The following is a 17,865-nucleotide window of genomic DNA, read 5'->3' as shown; positions in this document are numbered from 1 at the left end:
AGGTGATGGAAACATTCACTTTGTGATCAGGGGTGTGCTCTACACCCCTAGTGTAAAGAGATCAACTCAAACAAATGCATGATGGCGTTTGATCCAGTTGTATTTATTCTCCATCAGATGTTTGTGAACAATAATAATAATAATAATGATAATGATAATATCACCAGACAATTTTAACAGTGACAGCAGGTGGAAGAATGTGTCTTTTTGGTGCAAATAAAAAAAAAGAAAAGACATTTAAATACATACAAAAATGATGCTGCTTTTTTTCCAGCAAGTGCATATTTAACCAGGAAAGCCCATAATACTAATACTACACACTCATCTGCAAACTGAATAACCACAAGGCCTCCTGAGTTGAAAATCACCTCCATGATTGTCAATAAATACACGTTTGATTTGACAAATCCTTTTTGGTTTCACAGCCTTTTCGCACTCAGCAAGACTTATGTTTTTTTTTTTACTCTTTTTAACCTACAGAATGAAAAGAATGAGGTTAGTAGGAGCGTGGGTATCTGGGACATATGGGAAACCCTGGATTGTGATACCTGTATACATTTTAATCTCTACAAAAAAAATAACATTCAGCAGGAAAACACACACACATTAATTAGTTAATTGAAGGCCTGATTGTACTCGACACTGTCTTGTGAGAGTCCTTAACTGCAGTATGTTGTAGTTACTAACTACAACATTTCTTATGCGCATTTTACTCTGTCTGTGTGTTATCGAGGGAAATGTGTGCTTCAGAAGACACCGACATGAGCAGAAACTAGAACAAAGGTGGCTGTGAGCTCCGTGCAAGGTGTTTACACTGTATGCCACGACTGGTCGTCAAAACAACAGCGTTACCACTGAGCAAGATGACTTTATGCAGGTTTACATTTTAGAGCAACATGAAAATAGAGTTTGAAGATGGGAGTGGGAGTCATTTCATATATAATTATTAATCAAATACTTTGGCGTTGCAGCAGAGGTGAAACCAAGACGCGGTGATCTGTTATAATTTACACTGCGACACATTCTACTCCCATTTGCAACATGAACCACAGCTTGGTAAACCCTGATCTATACTGGATGTGAAGGCACTGTTGCATATTTATGCCAATATTACTGGGACAAACAAAACAACTGGGGGGAATCAGCCAGCCAACACACCCCAGCAAAGGACATCCACTGGCTAAAACAACAATTCTTTGTTTGCACATAGAGCTTAAACCAACTTATAGTTTGGGTAAATGTCAGTGATTAAGTCAGTTATGTAACAAAGCAATGACGGCAACATGGCATCTTTAACATACACAAATAGAGGGTAAAGAAATCAGATATAGGTGCATGGCTGCAGCTTAACAGAGGGCACAGGTTCATATTAATTGAATGCGTCAGTAAACCCACGTTCATCAGGAAGCTTTTAACCTCATCTGACCAAATTATGGGCATTCCTTTTTCCTGATAAATCATGTAAACAATTAATCAGTCGTCAAAAAAATGACATTTGTTGATTCTTTGGCAAAGAATAAGGATAAATTCAGTGGTAGCATGCAATACAAAAATTAGAAAACAACAGCCCAAAGTAAATGAACCTAAATTCCCCCCCTCTGTTGATACATTCCTCTGTTCTGAAGTACAAATATCCACCACGCTCCCGTCCGTCAGTCAGTCACATGTCACTGTAGTGCTAACCAAGCAGTTACATAAAACACATTGTGCAATAAAACATTTCAACAGATGCGTAGATACTTTCAACAACATTTTGTTTGGCGCCAAACTTAACTCGTTCGGTTTCCCAGAGCTGATTCGCCTTGACCTCCACGACACGGCTTAGTCACACAGAGAAACACAGGCTGATATCTGGATCTGGTTGTTTTGTTTTTTTTTGACACTGGAATTAAAAATGGTTGCTAAGCAGCTCAGAGCGAATGCATCAGGAAGTATCTTGAACCACTGAGGCTGTTCATCGATTTCTGGTGGCACAGCTCATGTGGATGGAGAGCTCTGGGTACAGTGAGGAGAGAACAGGGCTTCCTGAGACAGCATTCAAACCCACACCCAGGAACCAAAGGACTGCAGAAATCCTTGCATGTACAGTTTGACTGTACTGTACTAGACAGCAGTTTATTCATTATTTCCTAGAAAATGTTTCAGATCCCTGGAATAAAGCCAAGCGAATGGCATTGCACTGCAGAAATGTCCCATTATGTGCAGGAACAAAGCACCTGCTTTTCCTTCATACTTTAAATCCTGGCTTTAGCAAAGATTCAGAAGTGAAACATGCTGTAACGCTCGGGATATATTCCACCGGTAAACACAACGGATTTTTAAAAAATGCATTCATGAAAACACACACAGCAATCTCTTCCCTCTGTGCCGTAGCGTCACTTCTGTGCTTCTCCTCGTCTTCTGTTGTCATTTAGTCGTCTCCATTGAACGTGTTCATAGACTTTCCATTAAGGAGGAACATAAAAAAAAGATAGATCCATAGAGTGGGTGGGATAAAAACACACACACACACAAATGTCTGTGACTGATGTACTTGACTGCAGTGTGCGCCACACTTCTGCTCTGTGTTATTTTCATATATCAGAGGCTTTAAAGCATCCAGTCTGGATGGCTTTTTCCCCCTTAGCTGCAGCGGATGAGCGCTCATTTTTACCTCAATCGAGCCATTCATAATGTAACCGTCAGCTTTTTTTTTAGCATCTTTTCACGGCAGAGGTCAGAGAAATGTAAATGCAGTGACACCTCGGAGGACCGGCTGGACAACAAAGTGCCCAGTGAGTGCTCAATGGAAAACATAATGAAAGAGAGGAAAAGAGAAGAGAGAATAGATAGATAGAAGGAGGATAGTGAGCTGGTTGCTGTCACATGATGACTTGGATATCTCCTGATTCCTGGCAGCATCGCACATTTATGTTTGTTTTAGTGCCTATGGGTATGAGTAGCTTGGTGTGTGTGTGTGTGTGTAAGATAAAATCCACAATGTCACTCCACTCTCCAACCTCTCAATCAGAGAGAAATCCTCTGCACTTCAAAATCAAAAACCTCACACGTTAATTCCCTCAAAGCTTAAGAACTAAATCATCTTACGATTTACATCCAAACTCCAAACTGCAAAGCAACCTGACACAGACCCTCAAAGCCTTTATAATATATTGAAAAATGTTTTCAGCATCCAGGTTACCCTTTCGGCAAACTACCAACCCACACAACAACAAACCTGAACACTGTCTTCTGTGCATCTATCGCAACATTTAGCTGAAAAGCGGTTCGGAATGGCTTCCGTTCTGTCTCGTGCATAAACACGCTTGCAACGTGTGTGTGTGTGTGTGTGATCCTGTGCAGACTCACAGCAGCATCACCCACACCTCTGTAAAAGGAGCGACCCTCTAAAAACAAATCACGGTGGAGTAGTGGCTAGCGGAGGTTAACTGGAGTGAGTGAGTGAATTGTCTGTCTCTATTTGTGGCCCTGCGATGGACTGGCGACCTGTCCAGGGTGCACCCCACCTTTCGCCCTGTGTCAGCTGGGATTGGCTCCAGCGTCCCGTGACCCTCCTGCGGAGGACAAAGCGACCATAAAGACAATGAATGAATGAATGAATGAAAAAGCTAACAAAAGGGGGAGGGTCAACTGTCTGTCCTGTCACGTTCAGCGTTTTTGTTTTGGCACAGTTACTGCATAGCCGCTCGTCCTTTTTTCAGGGTGCAGATACTGGCACACAGTTATGCGAGTACAGCAGGGAAGAGCTGCCAGACAGACAGTGTGTGTGTGTGTGTGTGTGTGTGAGAGCCATGATCCAGCCAGGAAGGGAGGAGGAGGAGCTACAGCAGGGGGCGACAAAGCAATATTGATAATTATCACAATATAATTTTCTTCAATCGTCATATAACAATATATATATATATATATATATATATATATATATATATATATGTATATATATATACATATATATATATCACTATAATGTTGTATGCATTGGGGAAAACACCACACATTGAGATATCTATATACTATAGATAACTGCCTTGGATGTTGTACTTCAGAATTGTGTCCACAGTTACTAGTTTCAAAATGATATTGTGATTACCATTCAGGCCATATCGCCCCAACCATGGAAGAACTAAAGGACAGTTAGAGAGATTAAAGGGAGGAGATGATGGAAATCCTCAACCAGACAAAAGTGTCATTAACGAGTGAGTGTGCCGAATGCCAAACGCATTTAGAAAAACTCTTAACCTTTCTAGCAAGAACTTGAGATCAGGCCCGAGTCAGACATTATCCAGTGTAAATCCGAATAACAATACCAGATCCTCCTTCCATGATCCTCCCATGAAGTTTAGGCTTTTAATTTGGCGTTTCATAGTGCACGCTTCCCAAAACTTAAAGGTTTGGATGTCAATGAAAAGTGAGTTTCCATCAGGAGGGGAAAAATAAAAAATAAAAAATAAAATAAAAAGAATGGTCAGTCCTTTTTGCATCAGTGAGAATTCCCTTCTCTAACATGGCTTTCTCCAGATTTTTCCAATTCTTGCACTTTTCCAGGTTGTTCATCAGTGATCTCCATCAACAAGTGCAGATGTAAACGAATCTGCCTCCTCTTGCTTAATATGACACTGAAAGGCAGCGAAACCTACTGTGCCATGTCCTCACTGCTGTGAAATGTTGAGTCCTAAAGGATTCAAACACTTATCATCAATATTGTGACCAGCACTGAAACAAGTCGGTGGTTTCCTCTTGAATTCAACGTCAATGTCAGGGTTGTTGTTTTTTTATTTCCGTTTTTTTGAATATCCTGGTCCTCACTAATTGCACACGCTCTGATGTTCTTCTCAGACTCGTGCGATGACTCAGCATGGCGTGTCTGTCCCTGAGGAAATGTGGGGGCGTCATCGTTTCCAGCTGTGTGTGTGTGTGTGTGTGTGTGTGTGTGTGAAGCCTGGATGTAGAGGACAGGGTTTTATATCCATCGTCCAGAGCCCTGAGTGCGCTGCTTCTTCCTCCTCTTACACACATAGTAGACAGGGAAAACCACCGAACCTACACACGAGGAAGGAACAGAGAAATACAGACAAATTATTTATCAGTTTTAAAGCGCCAGTGTGTAACTTCTGTTGCAACAGTGCTAGTATCTCTTCCTCCCTACCATAACCCTCTCTGTCTCTCTCAACATAAAGCACACAAAACTGGCAGAGGATAAAGACATAAAAGTGCGTTTCTGATAGTTACTCAGTGGATTATGATCAAAAGCTCAAAAACAAGCGCAATACTTCACCAATTTGCATTTAGCTTTACAGTATATTACTAGAATAGGGGTAGTATTTTTGAAAAATTATGCTTCCCAACCTCAGCTTCCCCTGAGTTGAGAAAGTTCCTAAGATGTGATTTTCTGCCTCGCTAGGACCAGGTTTTGGTCTCCATGAGGACTATTGGTCCTGATAAGGTCAGTGTTTATGCCAGGAAAAGTCCTAAAGAGGTCAGATGGTGCAGGTGGGAATTTTGCTGCGCACCAATAAACAAAACACTGCTCTAATGAGAATCCCAGACAGAGTCATGTGAAGCTGACAGACTTACTCAGCATTACGTGATCTTATTTGCCATTAGTTCGAATATAATTGACATTTGTTTACATTCAAAAGTTGCGCACGACGGCTTTACAATCTCAAGACGTTTCCACATGGATCTGATTTGATTATTCCGTACTACAAAGTGCCGTGAACAGATTTGGCGTATGCGGAGTGAAGACTATCAACTATGAAAATAAATATCAATCTGCCACCGCGGCATGTAAGCCCGTGGCAGATCATCTGTCAGACATACAGACACAGCGAAGGGATTAACACTAATTACAGTTCAGCTGAGGCATCAACAGTTCAAAATAGTGCCTGACAGATGGCGAAGAAGAGTCTCCTAACAGTGGATGTTAGTTTCGACAAATAAAAATAAGCCACCCAGACAGTGGAAATCTGGATCTATAGCGCTAATGAGATGCCTATAACTAACGTTGCAGCTGCACGGCTGTGTGAAAGCAAGATTCTGGAGCCAAAGCATTCAGTTGTTATTTGTTTACTGCACCCCCCCCCCCCCCGCTCCCCTCAGGTAACTTCACTCTGATTAATATTCATGATCAATGTGCATGCATATAATTTCATTACCTATCACCAACGCGAGGGCTCCCAGCACCACCACCAGCAGAATGACCACTGGAGCTATCAGCACCTTAGCGCCTGCAGGGACACACGGACAGAGCAAGACTCAATAACAGGAATCACTTGTGATGAAAATTAATGCTTGTGTTACATAGAAAGACATAGCATAGTTTAAATTGAATGGGTTTTTTGTGTCACCATATTTCAAGTTTAACCCCACAGAGCGTATCGCAGATGATGCACTTTACATTACTGTAATTGTTAATACACTAATTTAACAGGCAATCAATTGTGGAAAAACTGCCAGATATTGAAAGTTATTCTGGAAAAATGGGCAAAAACACTTACTCACAGGACATTTTCTAGCCCTTTTTTTGATTAAAATAAGCAACAAAAAAACGGCCCAGACAGACATTTGAGGCTAAGGTGTTAAAGAGTTAATGAATCTTTGCAGAATTTCTTTCTTTTAAAGATGTTAAGTCACAAGGATGTAGTTACAGAAATGCGGCGGATATTTTCCGTTTCATGTTAAATGTAAAATCTGTGGCGCTAACCGTCCATGACATAAGAACAGCGATGAGAGCCGTAATGAGCGAACGGGCTCTTGTTAAGGTAGAAATGAGCTCTTGGTCCGACAGGCTCCCTGCTGATATCACAAGCTGTAGCTGTCACAAAGAACAGAGTCAGACAGTTCTATCACGGGAGCTCCGATTCCTGGAGGCTCACTCGTGCAATAACTTGATAAATGCGAAAAGATGATTATGACTAACCTAATCTGATACAGCATAGTGATTCCTTCATACTTCATTATACAGCGTCAGTCTGTGGTTTCTGTGACTACAGTCAGATATGAATGAACACTCGTCCTGCAGTAATAAGAATAATAGAGTATGTTGCACGGTAACTGTGGCTCTGCGGTGCTCAGGAATGATTGGATTTAGACTAAACTTCCAATTATAGCATAATGATACTAAATTGACAACAATTTTGATCATTGATAAATTAGTTTTCTGTGATTTTAAATATGTTTTCTTTGGTCTTGTGTGGACAAATAAAGTCATTTCAAGGTGACATCCTTTTGGAGATTAGCGTTAATCGCTTAAATAAGAATGAAATGAACACATTGGACATCCTGGGGGGGGGTGTGTTTATAGGTCACATATTCAGGCTTTAAAAAAAATTGTGTTTTGTGTTGTTGAGTCAAAGTTATGATTCATTTAGGTCACATTTTTAGGTGTGATATAAAGTAGCAATAATTGTGCACTAGATCATGTTTGTGTTTATCAAATTCCCAGTCAAGTTCCATTACCTAAAAATAACAATGTGCCAACACTGTACCGCACCACACCTAACTATTAGGCCAACACACCCAAACAGTAGGTACACATGAATTTGCATGATTGCACGGTTTGAAACTCACACATATTTTGTGCAACATGACCTTGTCTTTTTATCTGACAAGAAACGAAGGGGGAAAAACTAACTCGCCACTTCAATTTCTCACAGTATTGCTCATGTTTATACACTATTATAATCTCCAGCTGAGGGCAAAGTTGTCTCACTGGTTCATTTTCAGTCAGGCAGAGTAGTGGAGGAATAGAAAATAAAGCCAGTTGAAAACAGAAAAGAACAACAACAGCCACATACGTTTTCCACTGTACTGAATCTTCGTTAAAACCCTAAACGACTCCAATAAAGCAAAAATAGTGTGTATTTACAGAGGGCACTTTAGTTGCATTAGTGTAAATTTCAATATTTCAGACTCAATTAATTGGGATTAAAAGCTTTTCACATAGAAAAGTAGGAGCAGATTCAGGATTCTCTTTCCCCCACCAGCACATACTCCTACATACAGTATAAACACCAACATACCGCAGACAGAGCCTCTAATTAGCCGTCTCAGATGAGGTTTATCGGGCAGATAGCGATACTTGCAGCCAAAAACGCTGAGGTTTGATGTATGATCCCCGAAAAACCTGCCAAAAAAACATGGAGATAATGAAACCAGAGCTGCAGGGGGAAGAAAAAAGAAAAACATAAAAGGAGGAGAAAAATAGCAAAAGGCTCAAACCTTAGGTGTCGATAACGCTCGCCACAGCGGTAACAGAAGTTTGTGTTACACTGTGTGCAACTCATATGGTCACATCCTTCTGTTCGCTGGATATGAATCTTAATAAGAGAAAGAGGGAAACACAACAAAAAAAAACGAGTTCATTACTGACATTCGAGTGCAGTGCAGGTACACACTTCTCTTATTTTCACGTAACCGACCATTTAGTGGCACAGTGATAGTGTATTCATGCAGCAGCACTGCTAATGGATTTTCACTGCTCGGCTGCTCTATCAGTAAGCAGCCTTGCTATAAACTAGGAATTAAGTTCAGCCGCTCTCAGCCTCTTTTCCACCGTAACCCACCATGACACCAATTTGTTTGGCTTCACAGTCAAACGCGACGGTCCCACCCTGTTTCCAGAGCAGGGACTCGGAGACGCGGAGCAGCACAGCAGTGCGAAACACACAGATGGAAAGCCTTTGCTCCTGTGAGCAAACATTTCCCATAAACCGGTAATTAGCTTAATTTATGCCTTCCTTTAGTCATCTTCTGACAGTCAAATTAGATACAGTGCAGACTAACTCAGTTGTAATGAGACAGAGAGATAAGACCAGGTCGGTTTTTATGACCGTGAGAGTCAACCAGGCATGATTTTGAGCAGCAGAGACATCATCATTTTTGCAATATGTTCCTCATCTGTGTGTCTCTGATCCGTTGTACCACATGCACTTTAAATCTGGGCCTCCATCTCGTTCTCTGTAGTGCCCCATCCATCATCTGTCGCTGCTTTTAATGCTTCTTTGCCTCCATCGATTTATTCATCTACATTGATTCCACACCCCATCAGTCAACTCCCTTTTCCATTTACACACGCCCACGTTGCTCTGCAGAAGCGGCCAGCGGTGCCCGTGCTTACCGGTGCTCTACTGCAGCTCGTAGATCGTCAACCATCTGCACTTCTTACCTTGCACTGTGGACACTTTTGGGCGTTTCTTTGTCCTTGTACGATTACATTGGCCCAGGTTCGTAGCAGCTTGTCTCCTTTCCTGTACTCGCGGCATTTGATGCCGTTGTGCCAGGGCGCGTGGCATTTGAAACACCATACAAACTGGCAATTACCACACTGGATCTAAAGGAAAGGAGACCCATGCAGACATTAGTCTTGTAGTCTGATTTCATGCATTTCACAGAGTATTGCTGCTAAATCCTTTGTGCAGCTGGAACAGCCAGGCTTACCTTGTACTTTTGCTCGGTGTGGTTACTGTTGTGCTTCTTCAGAGAGGTGAACTGACGGCACTGGGGGCACGGCTTGGTGCTGGAATCCAGCTGATTCAACTCCAAAAAGTAACGATATTTTGCCACATCCTCGTTGGCCAAGTGGGAAATCACCAGCCCCTCCTCCAGGTAACCACTGCACTCCGGGATAGGACAGCTGATGTGAGGCTTGGCCACTCGCACCTGTGAGACAGATCACAGATCGGTCAGTTCAGACCTGTTTAAAACATCTGTCCTCAGTTTAGGTCTCAGGTCACAGCCAGATTGGGCTAAATATGCACCAGGGATTAAAATCCATCCTAGATTAATCTCCTGTGACTCCGTATGATCATATCTGGCTCTTTATTCAAATACACAAAGGTGTCATAATGGGAAGAGCTCAATTTTTCAGTGTGACGTGTGTGCATCTGTGTGTGCGCAAGTGACAGTGACAAAGAGAGAGAGAGAGAGAAAGTAGAAGTGATAGAACATTGAAATATGAAACAAAACGCTGCTACTTAAAATATGATACGCATCGGTGTGCTTCAAACATCAACTGTTGCATAGTTTGGATGGAAGAGCTGGTGGGTTTCTCCCACAGAGTAACAATGCTAGATGTGGGGTATGTTCACAAAAGCCACTGATGGGGAATGGTTAATAATTTACCGGAGAATAGAGTGAGAGATTGGTAGTTTAATGTCAGACTGAAGGAGGCAGTGGAGAGAGTGCAAGTTAATATGTATCATACTGTACGCACGCACACAGACTTTTACATGACGGGTAATCGCAGGTGATGTTCTGAATTACGCTTGAATCAAACCAAGTGCTCGTACACGGCAAAGTATCTTACTTATTCAAACTGTTTCAAATAAGCACAAGCAAACACAAGACTACATTTGACACATTAGCGGTCTTCTCATTCTCACAGGGTGTGATGCTTTAAGTCAAGATACTTTGTGCTCAGATCAGATCTAATGTTTCACATGACACCGTGATTATTCTAGGTTTGACTGGAGGGACATTAACTTACACCAGCCACTTTTTCTTTGTTTGTCTCTTTTTGTCCTCTTCCCAGAACTTCTCTGGGAAGAGAATATCTCGTATCTTGTCAGGACCACCAGTCTCCATGAAGACCAAAACCCAGTCCTAATAAGGCAGAACCTGACTTCTGAGGAAGCGGCTAAGTTTAGGACGACATGAACTGGTCTTGATTAAGGTTAGGGATTGTTTTTGCTGTTGGGAATGAATGGGAGACAATGAGAAGCAACTAACAATAGCACTGGCCATGGACTGACTTACAGCACGTGCTCACACACACACACACACACACAGCACGTTACATGAATATGAAAACATATCCTCTGCAAGACTGCGAGTTGATGTGTTACTATTGTTGCCACAACAACACACACACTGTGGTCTGTGATGACCACTGCCAGACTGGTTGGACAGGTTTGGACGGCTCTCTCTCACACTTACACACCCACAAACTACACGTGGTGTGTTAAAAGTGTGGGTGACTTTGTTCTACATTTCCACAAATTATTATTATTTTTTAAAATATCAATTATTTTTCTTTATGTACAGTATATCTAAATACTATTTTTAATACTATTTCTTTGTTTACTTTTTGCTGTTTTTTTTGAGTGGACAGCAAAGTAAGAATGTCATTGTACAGGGAAACGTGTTTCTTTGCTGTGCATGTGACAATAAACACTTTGAATCTTGAATAAAGGTAAAACATAAAGCGACACGTCGCCACTGACTCTGGCTTTTACTCGCTCCTTCCTCTGCTGGAGAGATACTCGACAGAGGGCGAGCTGGTTCTGTGAGCTTGCCGAGTGTCAGACTGTGTCACTGAAATCATCTCGTCCTCTCATCCGTAAATCAAGTGATTCAAACAATGTTCATACAATGAGCAACAGGTGACATAAGCCGATGAAAACAGGAGCTGCGTAAAACCAAAGCACTACCATTCTATCTGTGTCTATTATCTTGAAAGATAAAACAAGGTAATCAACTGTACCTGGTACATGGTTGTTTGCACATTACATTAAGTCCTGCTTCAGAGTTCAACAGTAAAATTGGTTTGGATTACATTTCACAACAGTTGTAACAAACAACAACAAGTGTGCGGGTAACCCGAGACTAAATCCTACTAGGGCTGCAACTAACGACTAATGATTATTTTAGTAACCGTTTGGTCTATAAAATGTCACAAAATGTTGAAAAATGTTGATCACTATTTCTCAAACCTGGAAATGACGACATTCTCAAATGTCTTGTTTTTGGCCACAAACCAAAATTATTCAGTTTTAAAGATTTCTTAGTTATATGGAGCACAGAAACCAGACAATATTCACATTTAAGAAGCTGAAAAATCACAGAAACTGGTTTTTAATTCTTTAGAAAACACTCAAACCTAATAAATAATTGATTAATAATCAATTAATCGAGTTTCAGGCCTAAATCCTAGATTGTATCACTTTAAGTCATTATCTTAAGTAGGGCTGCTGATAATTAATCAGTTACGCAATTAATCGTCAATTATTTTGATAATCCATATTTCATGTTTCTCTGATTTTTCAGCTTCTTAAATGTGAATATTTCCGGGTTCCATTGCTCCATTAAAACCGAAAAAAATGTTTGGTTTCTGGACAAAACAAGACTGAGAACATCATCATCATTTCGATTTTCAATTGCGAAAATAACTGACAGATTAATCTGCTCTAATCTCAGGGCGCTGTGCACAGTGAGATCAAAATAAACTCAGAATATTATTGAGAAAATACAAATCAACAGTTTGCCAATAGTGTCTTGCTATAAGGAGACTGGTTACTGCTGTAACCTTTGTCATAACAATATGGACAGAGACAAAGCGTTGAAATCCAACCTCTAAAAACTGCATCCATCTGCCTGACCTCCTTTTCTGAAGTGCCCTGGAGCAAGATACTGCATTGCTACGACAGGTCCTTATACTGTGATCTCTCTCACTTAATGTTTACTGTAACTACTGGGGGACGACATCAAACGTGTGTGCGATGCATTAAAAATTCCACCTACTCAGGATCGCTTACATGACCTTATCTCATCCTCAGTGTGCTTATCAGTGCGCGTCTGTGCTTGTGCGATTATCCATACACTGTTATCAAAGAGAGTGATAATAACAGATAAAAGGTAAGTCTTATATCTGATAGAAGACTGATAAACACTGTTTTATTACAACAGATTTAAGAAGAGCATCACCACTTTATAAACTGGGCACTTAAAACAGAAGAAAATCCACCATGAGACACTTGCGACTGGCAATGTGCCTTTTTGTTGCCGAGTGCCTATTTCCATGCAGCTCCACTGATGATTAATGGAAGCAAATGTTTCATCTATCAATTATTCATTGTCCGGATGCGTCAGTAAATCATCACCAGGACCAATGAGTAAGATCTGTGACTCGGCTCTTTATTTTCACATCGATATTCAAAAGGTCAGACGGGGTGAAAATGTGTTCTTTTTATGACTCCATTTTGACTGACTTCTGCACACATATATAGACAGTGCATGTGTGACATATTGTAAAAGTTATATACATACAGTATTGCAAAGACTGCTTGAACTGCAATAAATGAAGATTCCTCATTTCGTTTTTCTAAAATACGCAGATTATTGCTTTATCATATCATATCACTATTGTATGATTGCATGATGCATATATTTTCCTAATATCACGCAGCCCAAGTTCACGTGCTTGGAATATATATATATTTATTTATTTTTTGCATCAGCAAATGGCAACTTGTGAGGAGAAGAAGAAGCAGCAACACACCTGAGCTCAAGTACACACTTGTAAAGTATCTGAGTGGAGGATCCTCCTTCAAATAAGTGGGCCTGTGGTAAGAGAATAAAAGTCTGCTGCATGAACCCGGCATCACACAAAGTGTGCTTTTGTGAAAAGCTTCCCTGCCCAGGTACCAATTTTAGAGCAGAGCGTGACCCACATTCACAGAAAAATACTCATCACAAGGCGTCGATACACCCCGCTGTGACAGCTCTGCGACAACAATCCCACAAAATGTTGTACTATTTAAAACCGTTTTAATCTTTAATCCAAATATTTACGTTTGTGGTCTGATCTCATCCAGTGAAGGATCAGTATTTTCCACACTTCCCAGAATTTGCAGCCATGCCCCCGCCTGAAGGCAGATAAGATGCTAAGCACAAGACATAAAAGGTAACAGAGAGGATAGTTTGTGTGTTGTTGTTGTTGTTGTTGCTGCTAAGGAAACAAACTAACATTATTTTCACAACAATCTGTCGATTAGTCTCTCAATTAATGGGGAAGTTGCTTGATCCATAGAATGTCAGAAAATGGTTTTGTTTTACACACAAACCAAATATATAGAAAGAGTTTGATTTAAAGGTCATATGTGTAAGAATCAGGTAATTATGGTCACTTTTGCATATTACAACCTGGATGTTGTAATAGCTGCCTCCATAAAGAAAGAAATAAAGTACATACTTTTCCAAGACTAAGAAGACCAACCAATTTTTCATTTAAAAAGGTACAGCGTGTCAGTGAAATCTAATGTAAGAATGCAGCCTGTAACAAATGATAAGGACTTCTCTTATCATCACTTCCTTTCCCAGGTGCTTCAGGGAACTACGGTAGCCTTTGCATACAAGGAACAGGATGTTATTAGGCTTTAAAATGTGAAAGGCCCCATTTGAACTCTCAGTTTGTGTTCAGGCTGGTGTAGAAACATGGCGGCACATGATAGCTGCTTCTGTAATGCAAGCAGTGCAAGGAAGCTCAGTTTCCGCTAAAATGTTGTCAAATAAGTTCTGTGTTGTGTTTACATTTCAATACGAATTGTGAGCTAGAACGCGATTAGAACGTGTCCCTAGTCTGTCCAGAGTCAGCGCCTTACGTGAATTTCATATTCCCGTAGCAGCCTCCGCAGAATAGGTTTGATTCACTGCGGTGAGCTCGAGTGTGATTGTAAAAATGCAGCAAAAACGTCACTTCCACGGAAGCTCAGCTTCTCTATGAGTCAATTCTTCTGCATGATGATTGGAGAAACTGAAAGGCGTAACCAGTTTTCGGTTGACAGCGTAACTGATGCCTCAGTCCTGTGTGGATCTGTTTCTTTTGTACATATACACTGTAAAACAGTTAATAGCTAATTTACATTATTATTGCGTTTCCTTGTCCTCGTTGTTTGTTCACTTTGTTTTAAGTTCCTCGTTGTTCATTCGCAGAATTTACATAGGAATTTATGTTTAAATAACTGGGACGGACATGAGCTTTCCAGACCAGCAACCACCACTAAAGGCCTATAAAAACTAAACAATATTTATTTTAAAGTGATTATATACTAATATGATGGTAGCCTGTAATCATTTTCATAAATCGAGCTATTAACTGGATATTACTTTGGAAATAACATGCTTTTAGTATAATATTACCTCCTCCTTAACACACAAATTATAATTGTCATTTACACAGCAGGAAACTCCTGTGTTGCTCCCTATGACACAATATTTTCCATATTATTCCCGTACAATACAAACAGTGATGTTGCTGTACTGTATTGTCTGTATAAACCTTACTAAATGTTACAGACTGGATCTTTAATAAAGACAATTCTCATTGTGGTTCGTGGATTTCCATAGTTGGTGTTCAATTCAATCACTGATAAATCACAGCGGCACAGATTACACACTGTATTATCGCCCTCTCACTGACCTGGGGGCTGACGTAGAGTTTCAGACACTCATCACACACGGCCTTCCTGCAGCAGGGCAGAGGTGCGATGGTTTTGTCTTCGAGGCACACCCGGCAACTCTGCGTCGCACTCTCCGCATCAGCCTGCTCCTTGAACAGCTGATGGACCATGTCCCCGAAAGGGTCCCCCAGGTCGTCCAGTGTGTACAGAGACGGTTCCGGACTCGAATCCGCGTCTGGTCCGGCCTCAGGGTCCAGGTCCGGCTCGTCAGACGAGACAGTTTCATCGTAGGTTGTGTCAGTGTCTCTGTGATGAATGTCGTTGGCGATGCAGTAAACAGTGCAGTACACATGCTCTTTGACACGGAGAGACTCGTCTAGACTCGCCGTGCTGACGTCATTGTCACATAGACGATGGCACTGAACTACATCAGCATCCGAAGTCGTTAACTCGCTCAAGGTTGGTTCGTTTTTAGTCCCGGCTTCTCCCGTATCCCTGTCTGACTTTGCACATTCGCCACATTCACTTCCATGACCGTGAAGAGCGTCGTTGTTATCGTTCCCCGGGTGGTTTTCACGCTCGGTGTCGCGGTGCATCCGGCCGCTGCTGCTCAAACGCAGAGAAGGAGATTTAACCACCGCGAAATTCCTCCTCAGAATCTCCACGGCGCTCGCCCTCCTCCTCCTCCTCTCTCCTCCTCCGCTGTTGCAGTTGTTATTGTTGTTGCTCTCCGCATCCTTGTCCTCCTCGCTGCTCCTCTCCTCCGGCGCCCTCTCACCTTCGTCGAGTGACAACCGAGAGTTTGCTCTGGTGACACGTCGACTCAGAGCTCTGACCGAGCGCTCAACTTTGCTGTCCGCGAGGGAACTTTGTGTCGGCAGGTTGCGGGACAGTTTCACCCTCCCCTCCTCGAGGCAGCCGGTGAAACTCGGCATTATACAGGCGTCATTTACCGGTCCGTCATCGTCCATCCTCAGTTTCGCTCTCCCCATCTGTCGGGCGCCTCTCACCCGGATGGACCTCCGCCTACAACTCCTGTCACTTAAACAAAACAAAGCAGAGCACAGCGCGGCGCGGCGCTTCCGGGTTTCGTCGTCAGCGCGTGTGTGTGGGAGCAGCGATAGGCCGAGGGGAAGCCTAGTGGTGGACTGCAGCAGATCAGCCGCAGCACACGCGTCAGTACATCCATAATAACATCCATGACAGACACAGACCACAGTGACCGGAGCAGGACACTGACAGAGCCCAGGCCTCCCACAACACCCCAGTCCAGTGGTGTGCACAGACATTTGGAAGCTCAGGAGCGAAAATTAAAAGGGCACCGGTGGGGCACCACTTGTATATAATATCCCACATTCTCACACACATATGTATACATATAAAAAGGCACAGCCTTTACAGCACAGAATTGCTTTCTATCACTTGATACGGTTTTCCATTACTATAGTACCTCTTCTATGTGGGCGGAGTCCAGCACGGCTGCATGAAACTGCTGTGACTTTGTTTTACACACCACACACATAAACTAGTGACTCGTCTTTTCGGTGTAGTGAATCATTAGACTCAGTTAATTGTTTACAGAATCGTTCAGTACTTCTTTCATGACCGGAGCACAGACTCCGTCTGACACTGAACTGAAACACAGTGCCCGGGGTTGTGATGAGGCTCGCCGCTCACGATCGCAGGCTTTCAGCAGTGAGAACAGAGTGGAATGGTCCAATTCAGTTTGTATTTTTTTTGTGTTTCCATTAGGAATAGTACCAAAATAACTGGCCCCAACCATTCCTTTTCTCTGTACCCTTCCCTTGCGATACCAGAGTTATGGTACAGTACGGTTACGGGTGGAGCTAGACCCACGACAGTCGAGCTGCAGGATGTTCTCCATTGTTGTCTGTTGTGTCACGTTCGATGTCGACATTCATCGTCGTCGCACCGGTACAATGTCACGCCAAACCTTTAGGAAACCCTATGGAACACTGTCATGTAGGCGTGGTAGGAAACTTTATAACAGCACCCTTTTTTGATTGGAAGGACGCCCATAGGAAATAAAGTTGCAAGGGCATCTTATAGGACACTGCACCACTTTTCTCCACTAGAAAGACACTCCTTTAGAAACAACCACTGCCCCAGTCATAATCGGGGTCATCTTCAAACACCTTAAAGGTAGACTAGGCAGGATTGTTTCGATCCTGTCTACTCTTGTTCAAAATTGTATTTTCAGAATTACTCTTCTGCATTTATTGGAAGAAGAAGAAGAGGAAGAGCTTTAAGGTTGTAAATAGGAGCGCAACGTTCTGTTCTACACAGTTTTCGAGTCTGTAATCACAGTTCAAAGTTCTTGAACACAAATCCCAGTTGTCCTTAAATTCAATCATGATGAGAGGCTGTGATTGATCAGATCACAGGGCAGTTCAAAGAGCGACACAAGATGTTAGCTCGGTTTCTATAAAAAAAAAGACTTTTCAGAGAACGTGCATGTATGTGTTTTCATCCACTGTTTTAAAGAATGTGGGGAGTTAGTTCTCCAAGAGAAGCAGGAGGTGATTTGCCAAGCCCAACATTGACACTGAATGTCACATTTTAAAGATCTTTCCCTCCAGGTTTGGACATGTTACAACATACTAACTATCACACAGTAAATGTGGAGCAACAGAACAATGTCGGGGGGCCAGCAGCTCCCCCCTCCTCC

At 42.0% G+C, this 17,865-nt stretch overlaps 1 protein-coding gene across 1 annotated transcript; it reads right to left on the bottom strand.

Moving 5' to 3' along the window:
• Window positions 1-1,396: 1,396 nt before the first annotated feature.
• Window positions 1,397-16,550, bottom strand: rnf217 (ring finger protein 217). Its single transcript, XM_058613936.1, has 7 exons — window positions 15,197-16,550; window positions 9,439-9,660; window positions 9,167-9,331; window positions 8,221-8,318; window positions 8,022-8,125; window positions 6,156-6,227; window positions 1,397-5,040 (listed from the first exon to the last, which is right to left on the bottom strand). The coding sequence occupies exons 1-7, from the start codon at window positions 16,463-16,465 to the stop codon at window positions 4,961-4,963; spliced, it is 2,010 nt and encodes a 669-aa protein (XP_058469919.1). The 5' UTR covers window positions 16,466-16,550; the 3' UTR covers window positions 1,397-4,960.
• Window positions 16,551-17,865: the final 1,315 nt, after the last annotated feature.

This window comes from Solea solea, chromosome 17 (assembly GCF_958295425.1).
Source record: "Solea solea chromosome 17, fSolSol10.1, whole genome shotgun sequence".
Classification (NCBI taxonomy): Eukaryota; Metazoa; Chordata; class Actinopteri; order Pleuronectiformes; family Soleidae; genus Solea; species Solea solea.
Note: the sequence above shows the minus strand (reverse complement) of the source record. Positions and strands in the feature narration are given on the sequence as shown.

Bases quoted from the DNA above. Each gene is read 5' to 3' on its own strand.
- rnf217 (XM_058613936.1), bottom strand. From the start codon at position 16,465: ATGTCTGTGCACACCACTGGACTGGGGTGTTGTGGGAGGCCTGGGCTC. The intron at 8,126-8,220 runs GTTTGAGCCTTT...TTTTTTTGGCAG, and splicing joins GAGCGTTATCGACACCTAAG to GTTTTTCGGGGATCATACAT. The intron at 5,041-6,155 runs GTAATGAAATTA...CCTCGTGTGTAG, and splicing joins AGCCCTCGCGTTGGTGATAG to GTTCGGTGGTTTTCCCTGTC.